The sequence below is a fragment of the Nesoenas mayeri genome, assembly GCF_963082525.1.
Source record: "Nesoenas mayeri genome assembly, chromosome: 4".
Lineage (NCBI taxonomy): Eukaryota > Metazoa > Chordata > Aves > Columbiformes > Columbidae > Nesoenas > Nesoenas mayeri.
This window is the reverse complement of record NC_137540.1, coordinates 71,506,719-71,529,848: the sequence shown is the minus strand read 5'-3', so window position 1 is coordinate 71,529,848 and position 23,130 is coordinate 71,506,719. Positions and strand designations below refer to the sequence as shown.

General features: G+C 45.8%; 2 protein-coding genes across 2 annotated transcripts in view; one reads left to right on the top strand and one right to left on the bottom strand.

The window, feature by feature from the left end:
* REEP1 (receptor accessory protein 1) overlaps window positions 1–16,725 on the top strand; it is a gene marked incomplete at both ends in the record, with an annotated part of 64,305 nt that extends 47,580 nt beyond the window's left edge. The window contains one exon of the mRNA XM_080344341.1: window positions 16,654–16,725. Within this exon, the coding sequence (XP_080200467.1) occupies window positions 16,654–16,725 (72 nt within the window). The remainder of the gene's footprint in view (window positions 1–16,653) is intronic.
* A 4,229-nt stretch (window positions 16,726–20,954) lies between these two features.
* MRPL35 (mitochondrial ribosomal protein L35) lies at window positions 20,955–22,907 on the bottom strand. Its single transcript, XM_080344012.1, has 4 exons — window positions 22,839–22,907; window positions 22,548–22,725; window positions 21,653–21,797; window positions 20,955–21,453 (listed from the first exon to the last, which is right to left on the bottom strand). The coding sequence occupies exons 1-4, from the start codon at window positions 22,870–22,872 to the stop codon at window positions 21,265–21,267; spliced, it is 546 nt and encodes a 181-aa protein (XP_080200138.1). The 5' UTR covers window positions 22,873–22,907; the 3' UTR covers window positions 20,955–21,264.
* Between the last annotated feature and the right edge of the window lie 223 nt (window positions 22,908–23,130).

Genomic DNA, 23,130 nt, shown 5'->3' with positions numbered 1-23,130 from the left:
ATTGTCATCAAAGCCCTCATATGGTGATATAGCCTTATGTCATCTGAACATAACTCTGAGTTATAAGCATGTCTGTTTGAATTAGGCCCACTTGTGCTGCTTCTAATCTCTACAGTAGCTGTTACAAGACTTGACAGTTGTAGTTGCAGAATTTTGTCACTGGTAAAGCCAACTGAGAAATCAAACCCGTATAAAGCACTCTTAGAAGCAGAGACCAAGGTCTGACAGCTGTTTACGATGTGAAGGATGCCTTCATAAGCACTGTTGTGGAGAACAAGTCATTCTGAAGGGCAGTGGTTTGTTTTCAAATTCTGAAAGAACAAAGAAACATCACAGTGGGAACAAGATCCATTCCTGAGCATTTAGTTACAAAAACTTATTTCAGACTTGGTTAAAGAAATCTTTGTGAGCCCAGATCCGAAACATTTAACTGGAGATAGCTTTGCAAACTACATCTCAAAAAACTGAGACATGGAGGGCTATCCCAAGCAGGGGGTTCCAAATGGCTTCTGGGATTCCCAAACACCACCAAAGTTCATACAACTCAACTGCTGTGATGAGAAACCACAGAAACTTGCAGGCGTGTTGCACTTGGTAGCTTGTGAAACATATGCTGGCGAGTCTGAAATTTAGCAGTTTCGCCTTGTGTGTGTTGAGATCTGTGCAAACATTCATCTCCCTTCTGAGGAAAGGCTGAGGGAGCTGGGGCTCTTTAGCTTGGAGAAAAGGAGACTGAGGGGTGACCTCATTCATGTTTACAAATATATAAAGAGTGAGTGTAAGGAGGATGGAGCCAGGCTCTTCTGGGTGACAACCAATGATAGGACAAGGGGTAATGGGTTCAAACTGCAACACAAGAGGTTCCACTTAAATTTGAGAAGAAACTTCTTCTCAGCAAGGGTAACAGAGCCTGGAACAGGCTGCCCAGGGGGATTGTGGAGTCTCCTACTCTGGAGACATTCGAACCAGCCTGGACACCTTCCTGTGTAACCTCATCTGGGTGTTCCTGCTCCAGCAGGGGGATTGGACTGGATGAGCTTTCGAGGTCCCTTCCAATCCCTGACATTCTGTGTGATTCTGTGTTTCAAGCCTGTGTAGATTGCTACCCCTTCTACTTGCCTTAGTCTCAGAATGTATTAGAAATGTCTTGTGCCCCCTAAAGAGTATCCTTCAAGGTCTCTGCAAATTCTGAGAACTGTAGCTTGCAGGCTTCTCTGTTTCTTTGGTTTTTAATGTCATCTGTTGAATAAATTCTCTTTACAGGTAAGCTGAAATAGCTAATCAGCAGGTGATTTCACTCACAGGTCATGGCATCATGCCATGTAGAAGACTATGGCCACAGCTTTCCTCTCACTTTTAATCAGATTAAGTGAAAGGTGTGGTTCTGGTCTCTCTAGTCCTTGTACTGTTTTGTGTGGGCACAACTGGATATGTAGTCGGAATGAGGGGTGAAGTGATCAGAGACATAACTATCCTGTATGCGTGTGTGTGGAAGAGTGTGATCTATCAGCCAGACTGTATCACATCCTGAGGGCCATATTTGGGGTGAAACGACACTGTTCTGGCCCACTGAGCCCAGACATGGTCCCATATATCATTATTTCTCTCATACGGCTGTCAGGGATGCATAATGACTGAAGAACGTGTTTTCCGTCTAGCACAGACTCTTAATTTTCTCAACAGCCATGTCAAAGAGAGGAAGGACAGTAGCCTGATGACAACAAGATGTCAAGCGCTACCCTCAGGTGATGGAACAGCCTAGCTATGGTTGCTCAAGCTGTCCAGTAGCAAAGAGCTGTGGACTCATGAAAATGGTGTAGCCGTTCTCCTAAGGCAGCAAACACACTTTGGAAAAAACAGGAGTTATTTTCTCATATATACGGGTTTTCACAGCAAAACCTGCTGCTGTGTGGGGACCTGTCCTGCTGCCCTGGGTCTCAGGTCACAGCAGTCCCCAAGCTGTGAATCAGTGGATGGTGGGAGGATGGCCAGGGAAAGCACTGCTGTTGCTCACCCTCTTATTATACGCTGCCCACTGCGGCTGCTGGTGACAGATGACAGATCAGACCAGACCTTTCATCTGATCTGGCACTGCTGTTCTTAATTTCTTGAGTGGTCACTTTTACGTTCACAATCTTATGTTGTTTTCTTGTTGATTAAATCAGCTTAAGGGGACTTGTGGGACCTACAGTAAATTAGTGTTTGATTCAGATTAAAAATTCTTATTGTTACTGTTTTTGATGGATTATTTTTAATTCAGACCAATTTGATGATCCACCTTATTGGGAGCCACCAAAATAACTTTGGGTAGGTATGTTATGAAAACAAGAGGACAGGGATTAGAAGCTCCTTGAACCAACTTTGCTGCTGAATGACTGGTGCATGGAAATGCACTCTCGCTTAGGACAGTGAGGCAAAGACAAGAGATGGCACTTTAAGTTGAGGTTACAGGAGTTTAGATGAGTCCCATTCCCTGATCAATAAAAACACAGCCAGATCTGATGTGACAGTGACTTCCAAGCCCACTGAAACCCACAAAAAGACTCTCCTGACACCGATGGGCTTTGATTGTGGCCAAAAGCTGGCTGCAGGACCACGCTGTGCTTGGGCTATGTTAAATAACCACTCAGCTTGTTTCATTTCCATTGTTGTTATTTTATAATGTGACTGGTGCTGGTTGGATGGATTTGGGACTCTCTGAATCCCCTCTTGACACAAAGCACCGTGTGAAGAGCTTGGCATTTAGTTAGTAATGACCACATGCAGACACAGCAAAGGTTTATTTTCATAGAATTGTAGCATAGTTTGGGTTGGAAGGGACCTTCAAAGCTCATCCAGTCCAACCCCCTGCCATGAGCAGGGACATCTTCACCCAGATCAAGTTGCTCAGAGCCCCATCCAACTTTTTTGCTTGTTGAAGTGTCTTATGAGGCCAAGAAATAGAATATGCAAGAATTGCTTTTGAGACAAGGGAAATTAACCTTTCTTCTCCTCTATCTTTTTCTCTCTTTTCTGTCTTTTCAATGGTGCCTGCTATAAGCTGAACAGTCCCATTCATGGAGGTGGCCGTCCGCAGTATTGAGACTGCTCAGCGTATGGCAGCTCCAGGTGAATTCACACCCATCCATCAGAAAGACTCTTTTTCTCCTCCTCACACCCCAGCAAAAGCTCCACACAGACAACACAAAACGGCAAAAGCGGCTTTTGCCGTGATTTATGTACAGCTGCTGACCCCACACACAGCACAGTACGTGAGGCATCACTGTTGCCCCTGTGAAGCACGTGCACACCGAGGATACATGATCATTGCCCTCATTGCTGTAACAGCCCCACCACCTGTCCTCCTAATCCAATCCTTCACTTTGCTCTTAGTTCAGCGTTTCTCAATTTAGTGTTCTGGCAGCCTGCTGATAGCCTGTGATATTTCAGCTTCAATGCATGTTCCGACCTGTGCTTCTTCCACAGGCAGAACTGTAAATGTCATATGGCTACTTGTCATTACAGAGAACTGGAAGCTCCAGAACAGTATTTCCAAATATTTTTCAAGGCAATCCTTTTGTTTTGGCAAATGTGCAGTAACCATCCACATACAGACATGTCTTTATTGAGAAAAGGAGGCTGAGGGGAGACCGTATCGCTGTCTACAAGTAGCTGAAAGGAGGTTGTAGCATGGAGGGTGTTGGTCTCTTCTCCCAAGTAGCAAGTGACAGGACAAGAGGAAATGGCCTCAAGTTGCACCATGGGAGGTTTAGATTGGATATTAGGAAAAAATTCTTCATGGAAAGGGTTGTCAGACATTGGAACAGGCTGCCCAGGGCAGTGGTGGAGTCACCATCCCTGGAGGGGATTAAAATACACATAGATGAGGTTCTTAGGGACACGGTTTAGTGCCAGAGGTAGGTTATGGTTGGAATCGATGATCTTGAGGGTCTCTTCCAACTGAAATGATTCTGTTAACAGTTTGCACTTCGTAACCTTACAGTATTCCCTTAAAAGCATCCTGGACAGTGCAGATAAAACTTTTTCCCTTGTGATGACTGGTGAGTGATGCATGTGACTTGAGGAGTGGGATATTGGCCTCTGTGTCACACAGCTCAATCCCCTAGTTGATGCAAACATGCCTCAGGGTTGCTGATGCCAGCAGAATCCTCCACCGTGGGCTGGGCACTGGAGGCCAGCCTTGCTTTTGAGTGAGTCGGGGGGATGTAGTGCAGCAGCAGGAGATGTGTGTTGCATCACGGGATGGCTGGTGGCCAGAGGTGATGCTGTCTGGGCCAGAGCATCACAAATTACAGAGCCAGCCTCTGTATTGCCCAGAGCGAGTGCCCTTTCTTCTGGAGCTTACCCCAGGCAGAGATCATTCACAGCTGGAATGATTTCAAAGCAGGAAAGTGCAGTGTGCTGTCTGATACTCACCACTCCTCTGTGCAGGAGAGACTCAAGGCTGTTTTTTGGTTTTACATTTTAGTGCTGAAGGCTTTGCAGGACAGAACAAAGGTGGGGGAACATCAGCATTTGGGATACATCTGGGTAGTTCAGTTCCCACCAACCATAAAAGCTCCAGAAAGATGTGTGAGAACAACTTATGTCGTATGAGCTCTCAGAGAATAAACCATCATAAGACTCTGATCAGCTACCTTCTGTGCAACTCAAGGGCAGCAGATATCTTGAGGTTGATTGAGACTCATCTCTATACAAAGGCCACAGTTTCATGGCAGCATCCAGCCAATGTAGCCAGCACTCCCGTTGAAATGGTGTGACCCACCTGCTTGCTTCTGCAACACACTGTCTCTTCCTTTGGACATGGTTAAATCTTATTCATAGAATCATAGGATAGTTTGGGTTGGAAGGGACCTTCAAAACTCGTCTAGTCCAACCCCTTGACCCCAGCCAGGGAGCTGGTTCAAGTTAAATGTTGTTTCTTGCTTTCAGGTTGCTCTTGGCTGAGTCAGATCCTCGAGCCAGTAGAGAGCAGCAGCACAGGGATCAGCAATGGGATAAGGAAGGTGGAGGCCAGAGCCTGAGGGGCAATGAGACATTTGCTTTTAGCAGCAGTGCTGGTTTACGCTGGTTTAAAATGACTGTGAAACTATGGAAGAACTTTAGGTATCGGCAGTGCTGGATAATTGTTATGAAAGAAATCATGCATAGTTCAATCCTTTTTATTTTATTTTTTTTTGTTTTCTCCAAACCTTTTTTAATCTGGAGTCATTGATGCCACTGTGAGGGTTAAATTTGAAGACTCAAACTGGAAATTATTTCTAGGCTTTTTCCTGGAACACAAGCTAGCCACAAGATGAAGGTCATGCTTTTATGAACAGCTGTGAATCACCTGCATTTGCACTGAAGGATGCAATGCAATTCCCTTGGTTCCTTTCATTCTTACAGCAATTCCACCAAAATATAATTCCTGCAGGACTCCTTGGCACATTCCTGATTTACAAAAGTCAGGGATCTGTGGAGTTTTCCTTCAGAAGCTGGGTGAATGGCTGCATCAGTGCTTGCAGAAGTCTAAACAGACTGAAAAAAATCCAGGCGTGTAGCAATACAAGTCCCGGTATTGCACCCTGTGTTTATTATCATACAGCTTTTTGCACTGTGTTACCCATTGCTTATCTGTGCTCCCAGACCCCTCTGCTCAGGAGTTATTTCTGTTTAGTGACCTGAGAACAGAGCCAGGGTGCTGTACGTAATCCCAGCCCTAACACCCGCTGGGCACACAGCCTGGTGTGTGGCGTGTTCCTGGGGCTGCGCTCCGTGCTGCTGAGTAGAGACGATGGTCTCTTAGCGCACACCGGGGTCACGAAGTCCACCTCAAAATGATGCCAAGTGTTTTCTGAGATAGCAGCTCAGCCTGATGAGTTCCTAATGCTCAGCTCCTCTTTCAGTGTGCACGTGTTGCTCGGTGTGCCGGCTCCTCAGAGGTGAGTGCTGGATCTCTTGCACCCCGATACCCGTGCATCCCTTTTGGGCATGGCAGTGCCCCCCAGCCTGGCTTGCTCCTGCCACTCCTACTCACCGAGTTTCCTAACACCAAGGGAACAAAACAGTGGGATGCCAGGCTGCGAGCGAGTTGGTGAGCTGTGTGTGTGCTGATGGCGAGTGTTGCAGTGCTTCTCACCCTACTGACCTGCGTTACCCAAGGCTGGGGAGTGTTTCTCTGGAGAAAAATCTCAGTACTTTCTGTTCCAGAGGATGTACCACTGTTCTTGTTGCCCCAATGTAACTTCTGTTCCTTATCCCCCAGTGCCACTGTAAAACCACAAGGAAAGCAGCAAGAGCAAACCTTCCTCAGTCCTAACCCTGTTTTGTACTATTCACTAAGGACTGGCATGTGTTTCTCTGTTGGTGGAGATGACACTGGTATTTGGGATAGGCAGGGTAAATAACAAAGCCCAGCAGCAGACCCTGGTATGATGAAACAGGGTTGAACAGACTCTCCCTGCTTCAGTTTAGAGCCATTTTTGCAAAAAAGTCCCACTGTCCCCAGCTTTACTTCTGTTTACAAACTTGGGAGTGTAGTGAGCGGTTCAGCTGCCAGTGGTGTTTTCAGTGCTGTGTCTTGGTTGCTAAGAGCTGAACCGAATCACTTCTGCATTTCATCCCGGTGGCAGATGAAAGGAGAGGGAGGCCTCAGATTCAGGCATGCCAGAGGATGCCAAGCAGCTTGTCTAGGGAGAAAGAAGAAATGCAGGCTGGCAGCATCTTTTGCTGGTGGAAGCAAAAGACCTTTGTAACTCCTTTACTTCTTGTCCCATGTGCGTTTTGTTTACTTTGCACACATCAACCTGGGGGCAGCAGCAGAGGGACTGAAGGGTCGTGGTGCTGCCACCGTCCTGCGGTCACCGCTGCTGGCTGTGTCACTTGCTCAGTGCTGGGCTGTGCCTTCCCACTGCCCTGCACCTGACGTGTCATGCAGCTCCGTGCAGCGTTAGTGCTGGGAGGCCGGTGATTCCATCCTAACGCTGACTTCTTGAAAACTGTGTAGGTGACAAACCAACCTTCATATTCAGTTTGTCACACTCTCTGTTATCCTTTTCTGGTTCTTTGCACTAGGCCATTTGGGGTGAGTGTGCCACGGCAAGAGAACGAAGCCTCTTTAAGGTGGGATCTGTTTAAGCAATCACATAATACTGTATTCACAGTGCAGTTTATTAGCACCATTCTAATTTTAGCCTAAACCAATTTTATGGATTTGACTTCAAAGTGTTATTTATAAAATGAATCACTGAATCCCTAAGTGCTTAACAGACATGAGTTGATCTTAGGAAAGTCATTTAATGACACTGAAGCAGTAATCAGTCCAATGTGTTTACAAATTGGGCTCAAAGTCATGTTGATCTGGTTTAAATTGAGTGCCCTGCCTTTCACATTGGTTTGGTTTACTATTTCTACCCTCCGCAACACAGTCCAGTCCCTTGGACCGTGTTAATAGGGATATGCTGAGGCTCCATCTCATAGAGGGTTCATTTTGTCTCCACAGGCTGCCCTTTCTCTGTCTCCAAGGCAATAGATGCATTAATGCACTCTCAGACAACAGCCCGCCGTTTAAAATGCTCCTTTGTAAGTGCAGCTTTGGTGGCCTAGAGAGCCGATTATGTCACGTGAACACGTTTTCTCAGTGCCACAAAAAGCAGAGAGAAGAAGCTAAGTTGGTTTAGGTGGGACTCAGTTGTCCTAAACTATTGTCACTCATCTTTCCTTAGTGCATACTTTTATGTAGCCAGTTTTAACAGTACTCATTTCCAAAGAGTTTACAGTCTAATTGGGCAGATATCCAAGTCTTACCTCAAGCAGGGGTATTAAAGTTTGGTTTGGCAGGAGCAGTTGCCTTAATGCTCTTGTGGGTGAAACTTGGTTGTTTCTCTCGCTGGGTGACTCATAGAAACCCCCAACAGCTCTTAGGAGAGCACAGGCTGGTGGGAGCAAAAATCTGCCCATCCTGCTCCTTAGATGATACCCTGGGAGAAGCACCAGACAAGATGAAAATAGTTTGGACTGAAACATGGTGGTTTCTTGAGGATGTGGCCTGCAGGTGCCGTGAAATGTGAATTTATGCAGAAAGTGAAGGCCAGGCTGAAGCAGCCTGAGCTCACCCTGTGCGAGAGCAGATCCATCACTGTCCGCCGTGGTGGGTTCTTCTGCTGCTGGAGCTGTTTGCTTCCCAGAAAAGCTCTTCCCTGCCCAGTTGCTTCACTCCAGCCGCCCTTATGCTCTGCATATGACCAAGTGTTGACTCATTTCAGGACATTCATCCTCCTTTGTGCAGGGCAGCATCACTAAATGCAAGCGTGTTCCTCTATATACGCTGCAGCATGTCTTCTTGACAGCTTCTGTGCCAGCTCTTCTTGCTCTCGTTCAGTGCCTTTGCTGGCAAATCTCCTCCCAGGGCTTTATGCAGGTTTCTGATTTATCTCTTCTATGGTCATGGCCTGTGGAAGGTGAGGCTGCAGTGTTAACAAACAACGGCACAATTACACAAGAGCTCTTTTTTCCCCTTCAGGAAGGACGGAGTGAAAATCTCCAGGGATATCTGTTTGTCTTTTGGCAGTGCCTGGAAAATGCTTAAACGCTGGGTCAATGTTAAACAAGCTTGCTTGGAACTGGCATTTAAGAAGTAATAAATATTATGTTCCATGGTATTCACTCAACTAACGTCTCTTAGGTGCTGTTGCAAAGACTTGTGGCATGGTTGAGAGGGAGGAACAATTTTAATCCTCATGGAGAATTAATACATCTAGCAGATATTGAAGAATCAGCTGTATATCAGGAGAACTGTTGTGGCTGCATGTATTTGAGGGGGTATTTGATACTAAAATGCTGATCAGGAGCATTAGGCAATATAAGAAATGTGCAAGGACATTAGTGATGAGTGGGACTGTTTCTTTGAGCATGCTCAAAAGGGTTGTGCTCCATAGTGGTGACTGATACAGCAACAAACACCTTAAAAACCACTGCTCAGCAGTGACTGACAGTCAGCCCAGCCACGCAAAGCCAGTCCCTGGAGTCTTTCCAATAAGATTATGTTGGATCTCTTCCTACATGTGATTGTCACCTCGAAGACACGGTGACAGATCACACACAACCAGGAGTGCAGAGCAGCAAGGACCTTAATGGGACATTCACTTAATTGTCATGTAAACAAATCACCTTATTGGTATATTTGATGTATCCAACCCGTTCTTTGTCATATGCTACAAATTGCACATGAGATAATTACAGTAGAAAGTACGCTTAAAAAACTAATTGACTTTACATCAAGGGGGCTATTCATGTATCTCTGAACTAATTCAATTAAATGCTGTAGGTGGTTTCATTTTTGTTCTTAGCCAGTTTTGCTTCCAGCTCCTGTGTTGGGAATTTGCAGGTTGTTGTTTGTTTTATGGGGGTTTTTTTAACCTTTCTGTCATTGAGCTTAGAGAACAAATGACAACTTTTCTTTGCTCTAGGCATTTTATTCCATAGAACTTCCCTTTACTAAATGTTGAATCAAGTTTTTACAGGGAGGATTTGCATCACTCTGCAACACTACCTCTGAATGGCAATTTTCTCTGGGTATTTAAAAATACTGTCATCGTTACTTCGGTTATTTCAGGGAAAAAAAAAACATCATAGAAAATCAGTAGGTCCTTTAAGTACATTTGCATTTTACCAATAGCAAGTTAAAACATTGTTTAATAAACTCCAGTTGAACCACAGGTCTTATGAAAGCAAAGATGAAGATTTCTATGTTCTGAAACAATGTTCCTTCCCCCTCTACATCCAAATGTTTTCCCCTAACAATTTATTCTTTCCTTTTCTCTATGTAAATATTATGGGACTCTGATGTAAGTGTTATGGATTGCATGAGTTTTCTTCTGAGGTGTTTGGAATAGACTAGCACTTAACAACTTAATCATTTGTGGGATGCGTTTTCATTAACGGATGACTTTGTTGATGTGATTAGACTTGTTTGCTTCGATTGCATTTGACTTCAGCTTTGGAAAGGACTGTCTGCCTCTGTTTTGTGGCTCCTGGGCAGTGTGTGCTGCTGGAGTTGGCTGCTCCTAACTTCTTGGTTTGGCTATGAAAACTGTTGGGGAAGTACATGACTTAGGTCAATGTCTTTTGGAAATGATGGCAAATTTGTCTTTGTTGCAGGGAAAAGAAGCTGATCGCCATCGTATAATAAATATCTGTTCTCTTGCTCTTACTAAGTGGTGTGCAAACTTCCTTATATTAATTATCCCCTGGAAAGGCTTAGCTCTGGAGTGACTTTATTTTCCACTACCCTGATATAATACCTTGCTCCTGGTTCGTGTAGTCTATGGCTGTGGATTTCCCTATTGCTCCCAAATAATTACAGTGTCAGGAGAAAGAGCTATTGGCTGGGAAGTAAAGGGGGTCCAGCTTCTCTCAAAGGTATTGGGGTACCTGATTCCCACTGGAATTCTTTTAAAGTGTCCACATTTTTCAGAGGATCTAGATCGGGGGTGTCAAACTCACTTTCACCGGAGCACACATCAGCCTCTCGGTTGCCTTCAAAGGGCTGGATGGAATTTTAGGACTGTATAAATGTAACTACTCCAACTAATCCTGCTCTAGATCAAAGTCCTTTGCTCCTCTGTAATTAGACGGGGCCAAGCCCTGGCCTCTGTTGTACTCATGAAAATCCATAGGAGTCACTCTGGATTTAAACAGCAGCATAGATCAGAGCCTGAACCAAAGCGACTGCTGAAAAACCAACTTGCTGCTGAATCCCATTTGTTGCTGTAGAAAGAGTTTTGCAAGGGAGATATTTTTTATCCCATGTAGAATCACAGAGATTAAAGATGACAACGATCTGACCCCACATTCGCATGTCTGTGTTGGGTTGTTGCCTGTGGTGAATTTCATAGTTTAAATCCCAACCATGTCTACTTTAACTTGGAACGTGCCCAGCTTCAGGGCTTCCCACACAGTGTGTTGGTTTTATCGGTTCCCTTTGAAGGAATTAAGACGATACTAACTGGAATTAAGGGGTCCGTTTCCTTAGCCTGTTCACAGTCAAATTCTGTCTTGCTTTAATGAAAAGAGGAGCATTATCTGGTCGGGATACTGCAAAGATCTTTGCAAAAGGCATCAGCAGGTTTTGCCCTGGCACACCAGCCGGTTTCCCATTTCTGCAGCAATTCTGCCCCTCCACACAAAGGTGTAAGAGGTGGAGACACGCAAAATGCAGCCTGCTCTGAGATGGGGAGTAAGAGTCTCCCAAAGATGAGAGAGACAGAGCAGACGTCTGGTTGACGGTCCATGCTTTTACACAACCCTGGCTGTGACACGGACCCCGGGGCTGTCACCTGCTTCCTAAAGCAGCACACACTGCTGGCTCTGCCACTTTGGGGACATCTGATAGTGCACTGAGGCCCCACAGCCACAGATCCTAAAGACGGCTCTTAGAAACACACAGGAGGTCACCCGAGGCCAAGTGCTGTCCTCGAGAAGCCTGTGCCAGCCCTGACAACATGTTTTGCTCCTCAGTCTTCACCTTGGTGTCCCAGAACTCAAACGTTCACTTTAAGCCTCTATCTCCTTTCTCACTAATTCCTCACATGTGTGATAATTATTCCGATTAATCCCCTGCTTTACGCTTTCTCCTGCAGAGGCCTCACTCTCTTGGTGTAGGATAATTAGCTTTTTATCCTGTTGTCACTCCGTTCACAAAAACAACCCCAACTTTGGAGTTGGCGGTCAAGTAGCAGCAGCCCTTCAGAGATGAGTTGCCCCCAGTCCTAGAAGAGTGTGATGCTTCCACAAACGTGGCACAAAGTCTGGCACCCCAGATCAATAGGAGTTTGGGATTGCCCACAGTACAGATGTCCTTCCCAAGGCAGGATGGGCAGGGAATCCCCCCTTCTCACTCCAGGCCTTGAAAAAAAGAGCCCTCTATATTCAAGATCAATGGTCAGAAACATAGTGGGAAGGTCTTGGATAGATCCCCTTCTGTCCTTTTCCAGTTCAGTGAGGCTGAAGCAAAACTGGTGCTTGATTCACTGGTTTTCAGTGCCTCATTCACGATGAGATGGAGCAGGGGAGAAGAGGCCCTCAGCCCAAATTCCAGTGGATTTTCCGGACCTCTCTGCTGTGGCGCCAAAGCTGTATGTGCCATTTCTCCTCTTGATCTTCACAGCAGCAGCTCCAGGACATGGACATGATGCTCAGGCTGATGGAGGGAACGGAGGAGCCTGCAGGAAGCTGCGCCTCTGCTGTGCCCCTCATGGAGATGACACACGTGGCATAGCTGCCGGGCTATCTTTTTCACCCAGAACGCAATTCGAGAGGGAGAACAATATTGTAGAAAGCAATGTATGCTAGAAAAACATGGGATTACCAGGAGTGTTATCAGGGCCGACAGTTCCTTCTGTGTCCTTTTGCTGCGGAGCAGCTGGTAGTAGGAGAAAGGGACCATGGCACATTTGCTTGATCATGTACACTCTCAGCTTCATCAGCCAGTATCTCTGCAGTTTGGCCACTGCATGCTCTAATTCTGGTTCTCCAACATCCATTCTGTGCCCTTTCGAAATGCTCTTTTGCCTGGGCAAAGCCGTTGTCTCCTCACAGCAGCACATGGCTGGGGATGTGGTTTTGGACCAGCCCGCAACCCATACCTGTGGGACCTCTGGGGAAGAGGGCGGCTGGGAGCAGTCATATGAATTGATATTAGGGGCAGTACTTGGCCTCCAGACTGCAAATTTGGGCATGTTTGGTTCAGGCTTTGCTCAAGCTCTGAACAAATGGCATTAAAACCAAACTTGTCTCCATTCTTCATTGGTTTAGAGAGAAGCAAAGACCAGCTCCCACATCCAAGATGACCCAAGCTGGGCACCTCCTAAATTTCTCACTTCCCAAGTGGATGGATAAAATAGTAATTAAAATAAAATGTTCCTGAACTGATTTTGCCACGTGTCTTCACACTACAATCATATATAGAGAAAACCCAATTCAGCATTACTGCAACTTGACTATCAGCATTTTCAGTACAGCTGGAAAAAAGATGACTTCTGGGTCTTCCTGGAAGGAAACCTGCGATGGTGTCTTCCATGCAAATGGTGATAAAGGGGTAGAAATGCTGGGTCAGTGGCCAGAGGATGATGCTCACCGCTCGCTCGAGCAGCAGCTGCATCCTGTGGGCTGAGAGAATTTAGCTGCTGACTTGAATTTGGCACTGGAGAGAGCCCTGGTGACCTGCTCCTGACTTGTGGTGTTGCTGTAGCCAAAGCAATTTGCCTCGGTCTCTCTATTACCCAGCTGAAAGAGCTGTTGGAGAACTCAGTTCTTTTGTGCTTTAAGAATCTAAGTTGATTCATAAGTATTAGATGTTTAAGAATCCTCTTTGGTTTTAGTCTTTGGTCCAGCAGCCTTACAGTCAGGCTGAGACAAGAAGCACAGAGCATTATTTCTGTTTATAACAATGGTCTAAGCATAGACCATTAATTGTAGTTAATGCTATCTAGACAGCAAACACTTCCACTCCTTACATGTTTCAGAATGAAAAAAGCTGAACTGTCAGTCCAAGGAAGCTCCAGCCTTGCTGATAAGAAATTCTCTGTGAAGAATCAGAAAGCTTGGTCACCTTGAGTGTCCTCTTCTGTACCTCTTGCTTTGCACTGTCCATTAAAATTACCATCTGGCTTCCCTGTCTGGATTTAAGGCAGTAAATAGTGTTGTGTGTCATCACAAGTCCCTCAAGGATCTTGCCGTAAGGATAAGAACCACCGAGCAGGCATTAGTGGTCACACTCTGCCTTCAGGTCCATCGTGGGTGCTCTGTAAGATTTACTCCACAGTGACACACAGAGATGTTTCCTGGCTCTGGTCTCGCAGCAACACACCCCCTGAGGAGGGTCTGTTCAAGGTCTGTTGAAGCTTTTGGTTGACTTCGGTGGATCTTAGACTGGGTGCTGGGCTTGAGCGCTCTCAGCTTTAAGTCTATTAGTGCCGCTGTGCTTCATGTTTCTGCAGCCCAGGCTGCTGTCTCTACTGTCTAGAGGATTTTAATGCTCATTTGGTGGCCTCTAGAGGACACTCCTTCTGGATGCAGTAGATGCAGGAACTATGGATGGAATCAGCAATTCAAGAAATCGGCTATTTTATATATGCCTGAATCAAAAAACCAAAAATCTTTCAAGAGTCAATTTCCAGAACATCAGGGGCTGTGAGTTTAGTCTACATTCTATGTACATAACCCAAGTAGAGTTTATAATGGCTTCATAAACAAGAACCTTTGATTTCTAACCCCACAGCTGCTATTACTAGAGTGTGATGTGTGAACCTGCTGTCTAGTAATCCTTGGAAGGTGCATGGCTTTGCAGTGAGGTGGCATTTGGGGGGGTGTGAATCAAACCATCACTGATTTCCTCGTCCTTTGTCTTCACATTTAGACTGTAAATGGTCATGTTAAACAGGTGTGGACAATAAGTATGAAAAGCCACCTGAGGCAAACTGTGAAACAAAAGGCTCTATGTTCTCAGATGATGAAGAGAACGATTCATTGCATTGCGCATCCATGAACAAAAGGCCCAAAAAGAAGGATCAACCCCTTGAGGTACTTCCATATTTTCAAGGCTCCTCCTTCGATGCGGATCTTCCAGGGAATTAACATTTTTGGTCTAAAAACACTGAGTCCAAACAATGTACTTCTGGTCTTTCAGGGTTGGGTCTTGCTATGGGATCACTCACTTTTCTTTATGTGTGGTTTCCTCAAAGAAGTCTGAATTAATGCCTGTGGAGATAATAGTTATACAAGGCTTCAGAGTTGGATCTGAATTGCAAAACTTGGATCTAGCTAGAATTAGGCACTGTATTAACAAGTGTGTTTTGAGTTGTGTTATGGAAACAAAAACTAAAGTAGACTGAGATCTCAAACTGTGCTTTGCCAAAATCACTTTTGGCAACATTTTCATGTGGAGGAAAGAAAACCTCAGTGGGAGATGCTGTAGGCAAAGACTCCTTCCAGTTCTGGGCAGGGAGGTTGGAGACACCACCAGCAGCTCTGGGATCTGAACCGGGAGATCTCCACCATGGGGAGCGGGTTTGTTCCACCCTCCCCTTGGCCCAGCATGAGGCAGCCGGAGCAGTGTGGTTCGGTCAGTGGTTGTGTGACCTTGTAGTGGGTTGTCCTACCTCTGGCGGGACCTCACCAAAAGCTGCGCTGCTCTGTTCTTAGCGTGGAAAGGTGCAGCCTCCGTAGCTACTCTCAGAGCTGTCAAGTGGCCTCTCAGAGAAAGCAGAGCAATTAATTCCTGATTTCAGAGTCTTTACTGTGCAGTTAATGGCTGATTTGCTTTAAGAGCCATCTGGCTTCCCCAAGAGCAGCCTTCTCCCATGCTGCAGGAGATGCTGCTGGCATTGACAGGCTGTGTCCCCAAGCTCCTGCTTTACAGACAGCGACTCAGAGCCAGCAGCTATGGAGTCTGGGCTGGTGTGGCATCACTACACAGCAGCTTGTTCTTCAGCTTTTCTCCTCCAGCTGTGCCCTTCTGGATGCAGCCATCCCATCCAGCTCTGTCGTGCTTTGGGGGATTCACAGTGTGGACGTGGCATAAAATTTCAGGCTTGGAAGCTGGGGTGGGGTGTTGGATTAATCCAATCTCTGCAAAAATCTGCCTTGCGTTGTGGGGAAACTGAAAGAGATGGAGATTTAGAGTCTAAACAAAACCTCACTGCACTGCAGTTCTAATCTATATGAATATTTATACCTTGCTGCATCACAGGAATGTGGAAATACAGCATGATCTTGGGTTGGAAAGTCCTATAAAATTACAAAGTCTTAATGGAGGGCAAGACCTTGTCATAGTCTTACAGATAAATAGGTTGATGCTATTAAAGAAAATAAAGCTTTGGATGTTTATGTAAATGGAGTAGAAGAGCTTACCGAGCCTTGCAGTGTTACATGGTGATGTGACAGGTCTCCACATGGAGAATTTGTGCTCCTCTGCAACATCTATTTCTTCTTTCTATTTCTTGTTGTGAAGCTTGCGAGACACAACGCTATGCCAAAGCTCTTCTGAGAGAAGTATGTCCTGCAGTTTAATTTTTGGGGTTGTTTGTTTGTTTGCTAGTCTAACTAATTTCTGTCTGAGTCTGGAGAACAGGGTTAACCACAGTAAACCGATTTCATGGAGTTGGTTTGGCTCCTCCTGGGCATTCAGGGCTCCTTTTTAAAGCTCTCTGCATCAGCCAACTGCAAGGCAGAATGGCAATAGCTGGCTTCTAAAATAATTTCAACGGATTGGGTATGGCTTGTCTCCCAAGCCATCCTTTTTTTAAAAAGGATCCTCTTTTGAGCTCTGCCTTGTGAGAATCGCAGACCCAGCATGTTTCAGCTCTGTGAGATGTGTCCTCGGAGGAGCTATGGCTGGGTTGGACAGTGCAGGGTGGGCTGGGACACACCAGAGCTGCCGTTCTGCCACCAGTTTGCTCTCTTGATCCCAGAGCTACCGTAAGTTAAACCAACCACTTTCTTAAAGGAGTTCAGTCTGCAGCTGGTCATTCATTAATGACCTCCAGGGCCAAGATGATTCATGCCTGGAATGGGATTGTTGCCACAGAGGTGCCACAAAGATGGGTGAGTTTTAAGGCAAAGAAAAAACATTTCCTATTATGCCACTGAAGTTTCTCTCTTGCTTTTCCGCAGGCACCGCCTAGGACCCTTAGACCTCGCTTCAGGAAGAAAAGTACCTCGTCCTCTGCCACTGAAACAATGTGAGTGCAATGAGCCAATAGCACCAAGATCCACAGAATGTCTCTCTTCTGCCTTAAAGAGCTACTTGTTCATAACATAGGAAACAGCAGCGGGATGGATGTGCTTTGATGTACAGCATTGTAGACATGGCCTTTCTCTCTCCTCTCCCTGTCTCCTGTTACACCCTGCTCGCGTTTGTCCGTGACGTAGGTAGGACGGTCTGGCAGACACCTGTGGGTTAAGAGTCCTGGTTTCGTTTGCAGAGTGTACGCCCGCTCACGCTAATCCCGTAACGCTGGACATTTACAATTCCCATTTGTGTCTGCATAGCTCTAGCTCTGTGAATGCACAGCGGAAACGAAAATAATCAGTTACTCATGATGATGCATTGACAGTGTATTTATTTATGGCTTTATCATTAATGAAGTGGATTCGCGGAAGCCATGGATTTCTCTTTCCTCCCTTCCTCCTCAAGACTGTGAATGATGTAACAAATGTCAAAGTACTTTGACTGTACAAAATGTGTAAGATTCCTTAGCAAAAGCTGAGCTGCAACTCTATTTCTCTTTCTGCAAGTAGATCACATGTATTCTGAGAAAATCATTGTGCTAAAAAACACAGAGACAGAACCACTTACAGAGGACGAGGAAGAGATGTGCAAGAGAAGATAAATGGTTTCAACCATGTAATGAAGGGGGAGTCTTAAAATTTTGATCAGCCTGAGCCAGGAGAGTATTGTGTGGAAAACAACAGTGGCTAGAACTAGATTGTATCGCTTGTGGCAAATGTTCTGCTGCCAGTTTTAAAGTGTGAGCAAGCCAGGCTTGTTCTAGCTGCAGTGAGAGAAGTTAGACTTACTGTAGTGATGCATTTCCAGGGGAAAACGCATCTTTCTCCTGTGTCTGCAACGGCATCAGTCCCAGCGCTCGGCTTTCCCGGTGATGTGCTGCTGGATTATTGCGCGAGCAGAGCAGGGCGCTGGGTCTGAGCTGCTTTCTGAAGCCTGGAGTTTGGTTAGAACCACAGGAACCGGAAGGAGCGGTGTATTTGTATCCCTATATAAATGAGAAATACAAAAGAAGAGGAAGACGTGGTAGGGTTTGTGTATTTGTGCTTCAAGTTGGTGTCTCTTGTAAGTGTTGAGCATGTGAGATTCACGCATCAGTTAATTACGTGGCCCTTTGTGTTTGCTCTTGGACCTGTCACATAGACTAGAAAAACATTTAGCGTTACGTAGAACGTGCCGTCACTGATGATCAGCACAGGGGCTCGATGGTGGACAGCACCGTTAACCCAGCTCAGGTGCAGGATGCCAATGGCCAGCTGGAGCCATCGGGCTCGGAGATAGATCTGAAGTGGCCTTTGAAACCTCCTCCCTGCTGGAGATGCATCGATGTCCCCGCTGTCCATGTGATGGATCCCTGAGGTTTCCCCCAGAGCTTCCTACATACATGGGGAAGAGAGAAATAAACTACGCACACACACAAATGTTCATCTGACCTGGCCGAGAAGTGGAAAAAGCAAAGCAGGTATTTCCTGTGTCTGCCACAATATTTGGCCTCATTACCTGAGAATTTTATTTCCTTTACCTGTGCTAATTCAATCATGTTCTGCAATGGGTAAGAAGGAAAAAGTCTTCAGAAAGTAAACAGAAAAAAACCAACAAACCTGTCAAAATAGCAGTTAAAGAAGAGTCAGTCCTTGGAAATATACTCAGCAAAAGCTTTGAGGAGCTAAGCTTGTGTGTTTTATTTTTAAGTAGCTTTAGAGCTTATTTGATTTCTTTTGGCAAACATTAAAAAGGAATAGAAAAGCTGCCTGTAGTGTTAGCAGAAAATAAGATCCTGTTGCAAGCAAAGTTTCCCTGCTATGCAATGGGCTGCCATAAAATAAAAAAGCTGACAAGTTTGCACTCAATTATGCCAAAAACCCCAACAACATAGAGCTACATAACACCTGACAAATTCTCAGACACGCTGTATTAATGTTGATTCTTACTAAAACTATTAAATGTGCGTCTAATCTGCTGTTTTACTGTAAACTTGACTGTTTAGCATTTTTTTAAGTGCTGAGGCGAAATTGTTGACAAGGGAGTTGCCTTATATCTCTCAAAACATTCACTGTATAAAGGAGAAAAATAAACCTTTTCATATCTCTGGCAAAAATGTATTAATTTATCAACGGAGCTGTATATTTGTGTATAGATAGACAAGAAATGTGAATGCCCAACCACGTCCATTAGTGCTGTTGTGTTCTGTACGCGGAAGAGAACGGTTGTTTGCTTTTGATTCCTCATCTTCCACACGCAGGTTGTTTACAGGGGCTGCCCCAAGTCCTGTCATTTCAACTTTTTGGCTATTTATTTAGAATTAATACCAGGCATGAAGATTTTTGTTCCAGTTTTGAGCTTGTCTCTGGCAAGGAACAAGCCCGATTCAGCGAGTCGCCTTCCTGCGCTGATCCTGAGCCCTCCTTGCAACCAAGAGTTTGTTTGGAGGACTTGAGCTGATGGTTTAAACTGGCAAAAGATCTGGATTAAGTAAGAAGAGCTCAGTTACAGGGGTATTTCAGGCTCTACAGGGCAGGCAGGCACCTCCTGGCATCTCAGAGATGGTCGGGAGTACATAACTAGAAAGGAACAGGCCAGCCCTGGAAAATCTGGCTTTAAACCAGCACAAGGCTCAAGTGAAACCTGCATTATTTGAAACGAGTAAAACTGAGGCTGAGGGGAAGGAAACTGCAGCTGAAGATGGTCTGTGGAAAACAGGCTTGTGACTTACCTCACCCATAATTTCCATCATTACCATAAACTCACCTCAGTTATGAAGAGAATAAGCGTGAGCGCCCAGCGCATCCGCTTGTCGTGGGGCCAGGGTCAGCACAGCTGCAGCCACCACCTGCTGAATCAGGATCACATCAAATAGAGACAAGAGCGACTTCATGTCTGTCGCTGTCACCTCGGAATTAATCCCACGCTGATCTAAATTGTGTTAAGTACAAACCCAGCGCAGACAGAAAGAGAATCGGGTTATTTATTCCTGTCAGAAGGGAGAAACCGCTCGGGGAGAGACGATGCTCCTTCACCTCACGTAAACAACCTGCTGCCCTGACTGCTCTCGGAAGCGTTCTCGTTAGCGATGACTTGTGACTCGTTAATCACAGTCTCCTTTTTCACTCTTTGTTTCGGGTACCTGTTTTGCATCTAGCACCGTATTCGAAATAGCGGAGGACACTATGTCAGGATTTGCGTTTAGACAAACTGTTTAAGGGTCGTAATTGTGCACTTCATGTGATTTCTTTCCTGTGATGGGTAGAAAAGACCTGCGATGACATGGTACATTTAACGCCTCGCGAGGACGGCCGTTACACCAGGATTCCAAAGGTTGACGTTTTGTTATTCTGCTTGATATACACCTTGAATAAAGTCTTAATCTTTTTTTTTTCAAAAAAAAAGAAAAAAGAAAAAACATCTTTAGTCTGTTCAATGTATCTGGCAGGCCAGAATAATTACTTTGATCGCTGTATTATTTTTATCTCAATTCTGGCTGACTGTATATAGATGTATTCACTAAGTGCTGCATGTCCTTCAGAACTTCTTTCTGTATTATGAACTGGAAAAAAAAATACAGCTACTGAACACTCTGAGTAATTAGTGAATTCATTGAAACGCTACGGCCTTGTACAGCAAACCACCTCTTGCTACCAGGGACCATCAGCTTAATTATGGGTTAATTACTAGTGAATGTTTTGAAGCTACTGCTTTTCATACACTTGGAGTATCAGATTTGTAGAGAAAACCTCCGATCCAGCTGTTAGCAAAACCAGAGCCTCGTTGCACTGGACAATCCAGAAATATCCTTGGTTTTGTTCCATATATAAGTGTGATCAGAGATATAAAGTGTGAAGTATAATTAGGCTTAAAAATAAAAAATAAACAAGAAGTGACTGCTTGAGGATATAATGTAGGACCCAAAGAATATATATTCAGCTACACAAAACCCAACACAGGACACAGAATGTGAGTCCTGTAATGAAATTGGTGGCTAATGCATTTTTAGATCAGTTATAGAAAACACATATAGACATGAAACTGTTCGTTCTTTTTAACGGAGACATGGCAACAGTTTATCTGGTACTGTGACAGGTGACAATACCAAACTGGACTCTGCTCTTCCTCCCTTTCCCCAAGGTACTCTATTCAGTGAGCCATCGATAAGTACAGACACAGCAAAATGCACCCTGGGGTTATTTAAACATGTTTATTTTAAACATTTTAATCTGAAATATGCTGAATTGTTCACCTTTAGTGATGTTTAGATTATATTCATCCATGTACATAATGACTGCAGGAAACCAACAGATCTCAGAACATGTAGGTGACCAGCTTGGCCTCTGCTGAGTAAAATATAAACTGCAGCTCAAGATAATCTTGAGTATTTCTTTATTTTGGGCATTGATCCTCATAATTCTGACCAGATGATATGTATATGTTTATTTAGATAAGTAACAGGTATTACATATTTATGTTCTAAACTTCAGACCATACCACACGTACCACCAGCTTTACAAACGAAGATTCGTGCGATCGTGATATTTCTGGTAGGGATCATCGACATACCAATTCCTTCTTTTCCAGAAAGAAGTCGTCATTTTATCAAGGAGTTTACACTGCGTCCTAGTGCACAGCACCAGATCCCTCAAACGCTTCTTCTGGGAAGCCGACTTCTTCCACAGCCTCTTCTTGTAACCAGACTGGCAAAAGAAAATACACCAAAGATACAGCAATACTGCTCAGCAAAAAATTCCCCACTTTGATGAAGACAGGAGGCTCTGAAGCTTTTGTTAATTTCCACACTAGCTGCTGCCCTCTAATGGAAGAAAACCATTTAACCCACTGGCTGCAAAGATGCTTTTATTACAAAAACAAGCACAAAAACCAAACAAACCTCACCTGTCTCCTAACCCAAAGGCCGTTGTGCAGGCGCAGAAACCGCTCGGTGACGGCTTTCACGGTTTTCCTCTTCCCCTTCCGTAAGCTACAGTAAGTGAGAGTCCTCGCTGGCTGCTGCAGTAGGTTTGGGAGTAGAGATGTGACACTAAGGAAAAAGGAATCCCCCAAAAAGGGAAAAAAAATAGGTGAGAAACATCTTTTTCTAGAAGTAATCACTGGGTTTTTCATGTAAACAGAAATCAGAAGTGGCTGTGACTTGTCGGAAGGTTGTCAAGAGCTCATCTAACATGAAGGACTCCACTTAAACGCAGTGAATTCTAGTCAAAAATAATCTCCATGCTATTATTCCACACAAACCAGCCTTTTCATCTAGTGAAAGAAGTTAAATACTCAGGGACAACACTCGCTGTTACCAGCATTCAGAAATTACTTTAAAAATATTGATGCCCAGCAAGAGAAACGGTGCTGATTGTTAGCAACACGGCTTTTTGTAGAGCTTATTTCGCCAAAGTATATTCCATTTTGCCTCCTGCTTCAGGCATTACTGACAGAATTGGGAGACTCGGGGCTAACACAGAGTAAAAAGCAGCCCGAGAGGTTTCTCCGGTGATGAGGTTTATATAAATCCCAGACTGGTTGGGGTTGAAGGGACCTCTGGAGATCATCCAGTCCAACCCATCTGCTAAAGCAGGTTCACCAGAGCAGATCACACAGGAAGGTGTCCAGGTGGGTTTGAATGTCTCCAGAGGGGGAGACTCCACAGCCTCCCTGGGCAGCCTGTTCCAGGCTCTGGCACCTCAAAGACAAGAAGTTTCTCCTCACGTTTACATGGAACCTCCTGTGCAAATCTCCTTTTAAGCTCTTTTTCTAGAAGGAGAAGCGGCGCAGCCGGTACCTGCTGAGGATGGAGGTGCCGCCTCCCCCAGGCGGGTTCCCCGGGAGCAGCCGCGGTTTCCACAGCGGGGCCGCCGCTGGTGCCCGCACTCGGCCGACGCGCCGGGCGGCGAGACCGGAGAGAGCGCGTCCCACGGCGGGGCCGCGGGCGGCCCAGGGGGCCCAGCGGCCCAGGATCCCTGCGGAGAGACCGACAGAGCCTGAGGAGGCGCCCCGCGGCACCGCCCGGTGCCGCCATTTCGCGAGCAGCGCCCCCGGCCCGACATGGCGCCCGCGGCCCCCGCGCACCGACCCGCCACAGCCCCGCGCGCCGCCGCCGCCGCCATGTCCCCGCGCTACGGCGGCCGGCGAAGGCCACGCTGCGCTGAGGGCGGAGCGGCGCCGGGCCCCGCCCAGCGGAGCGCTGCTTGTGGCCCCTTCGGGCAGCCGCGTCCTCGCTGCCGCGCCCGCCTCATCGCCGGTGATAACCGGTGGCAACTGCTTCCCAGGGAGCTCTGCACGGCCCCAGCGGGGCGGCCACGGACCGGTCTGGGCGCATGTGCCCCCGGGGCCGCCTCCTGTCAGGGACACACGCCGGGATGTGA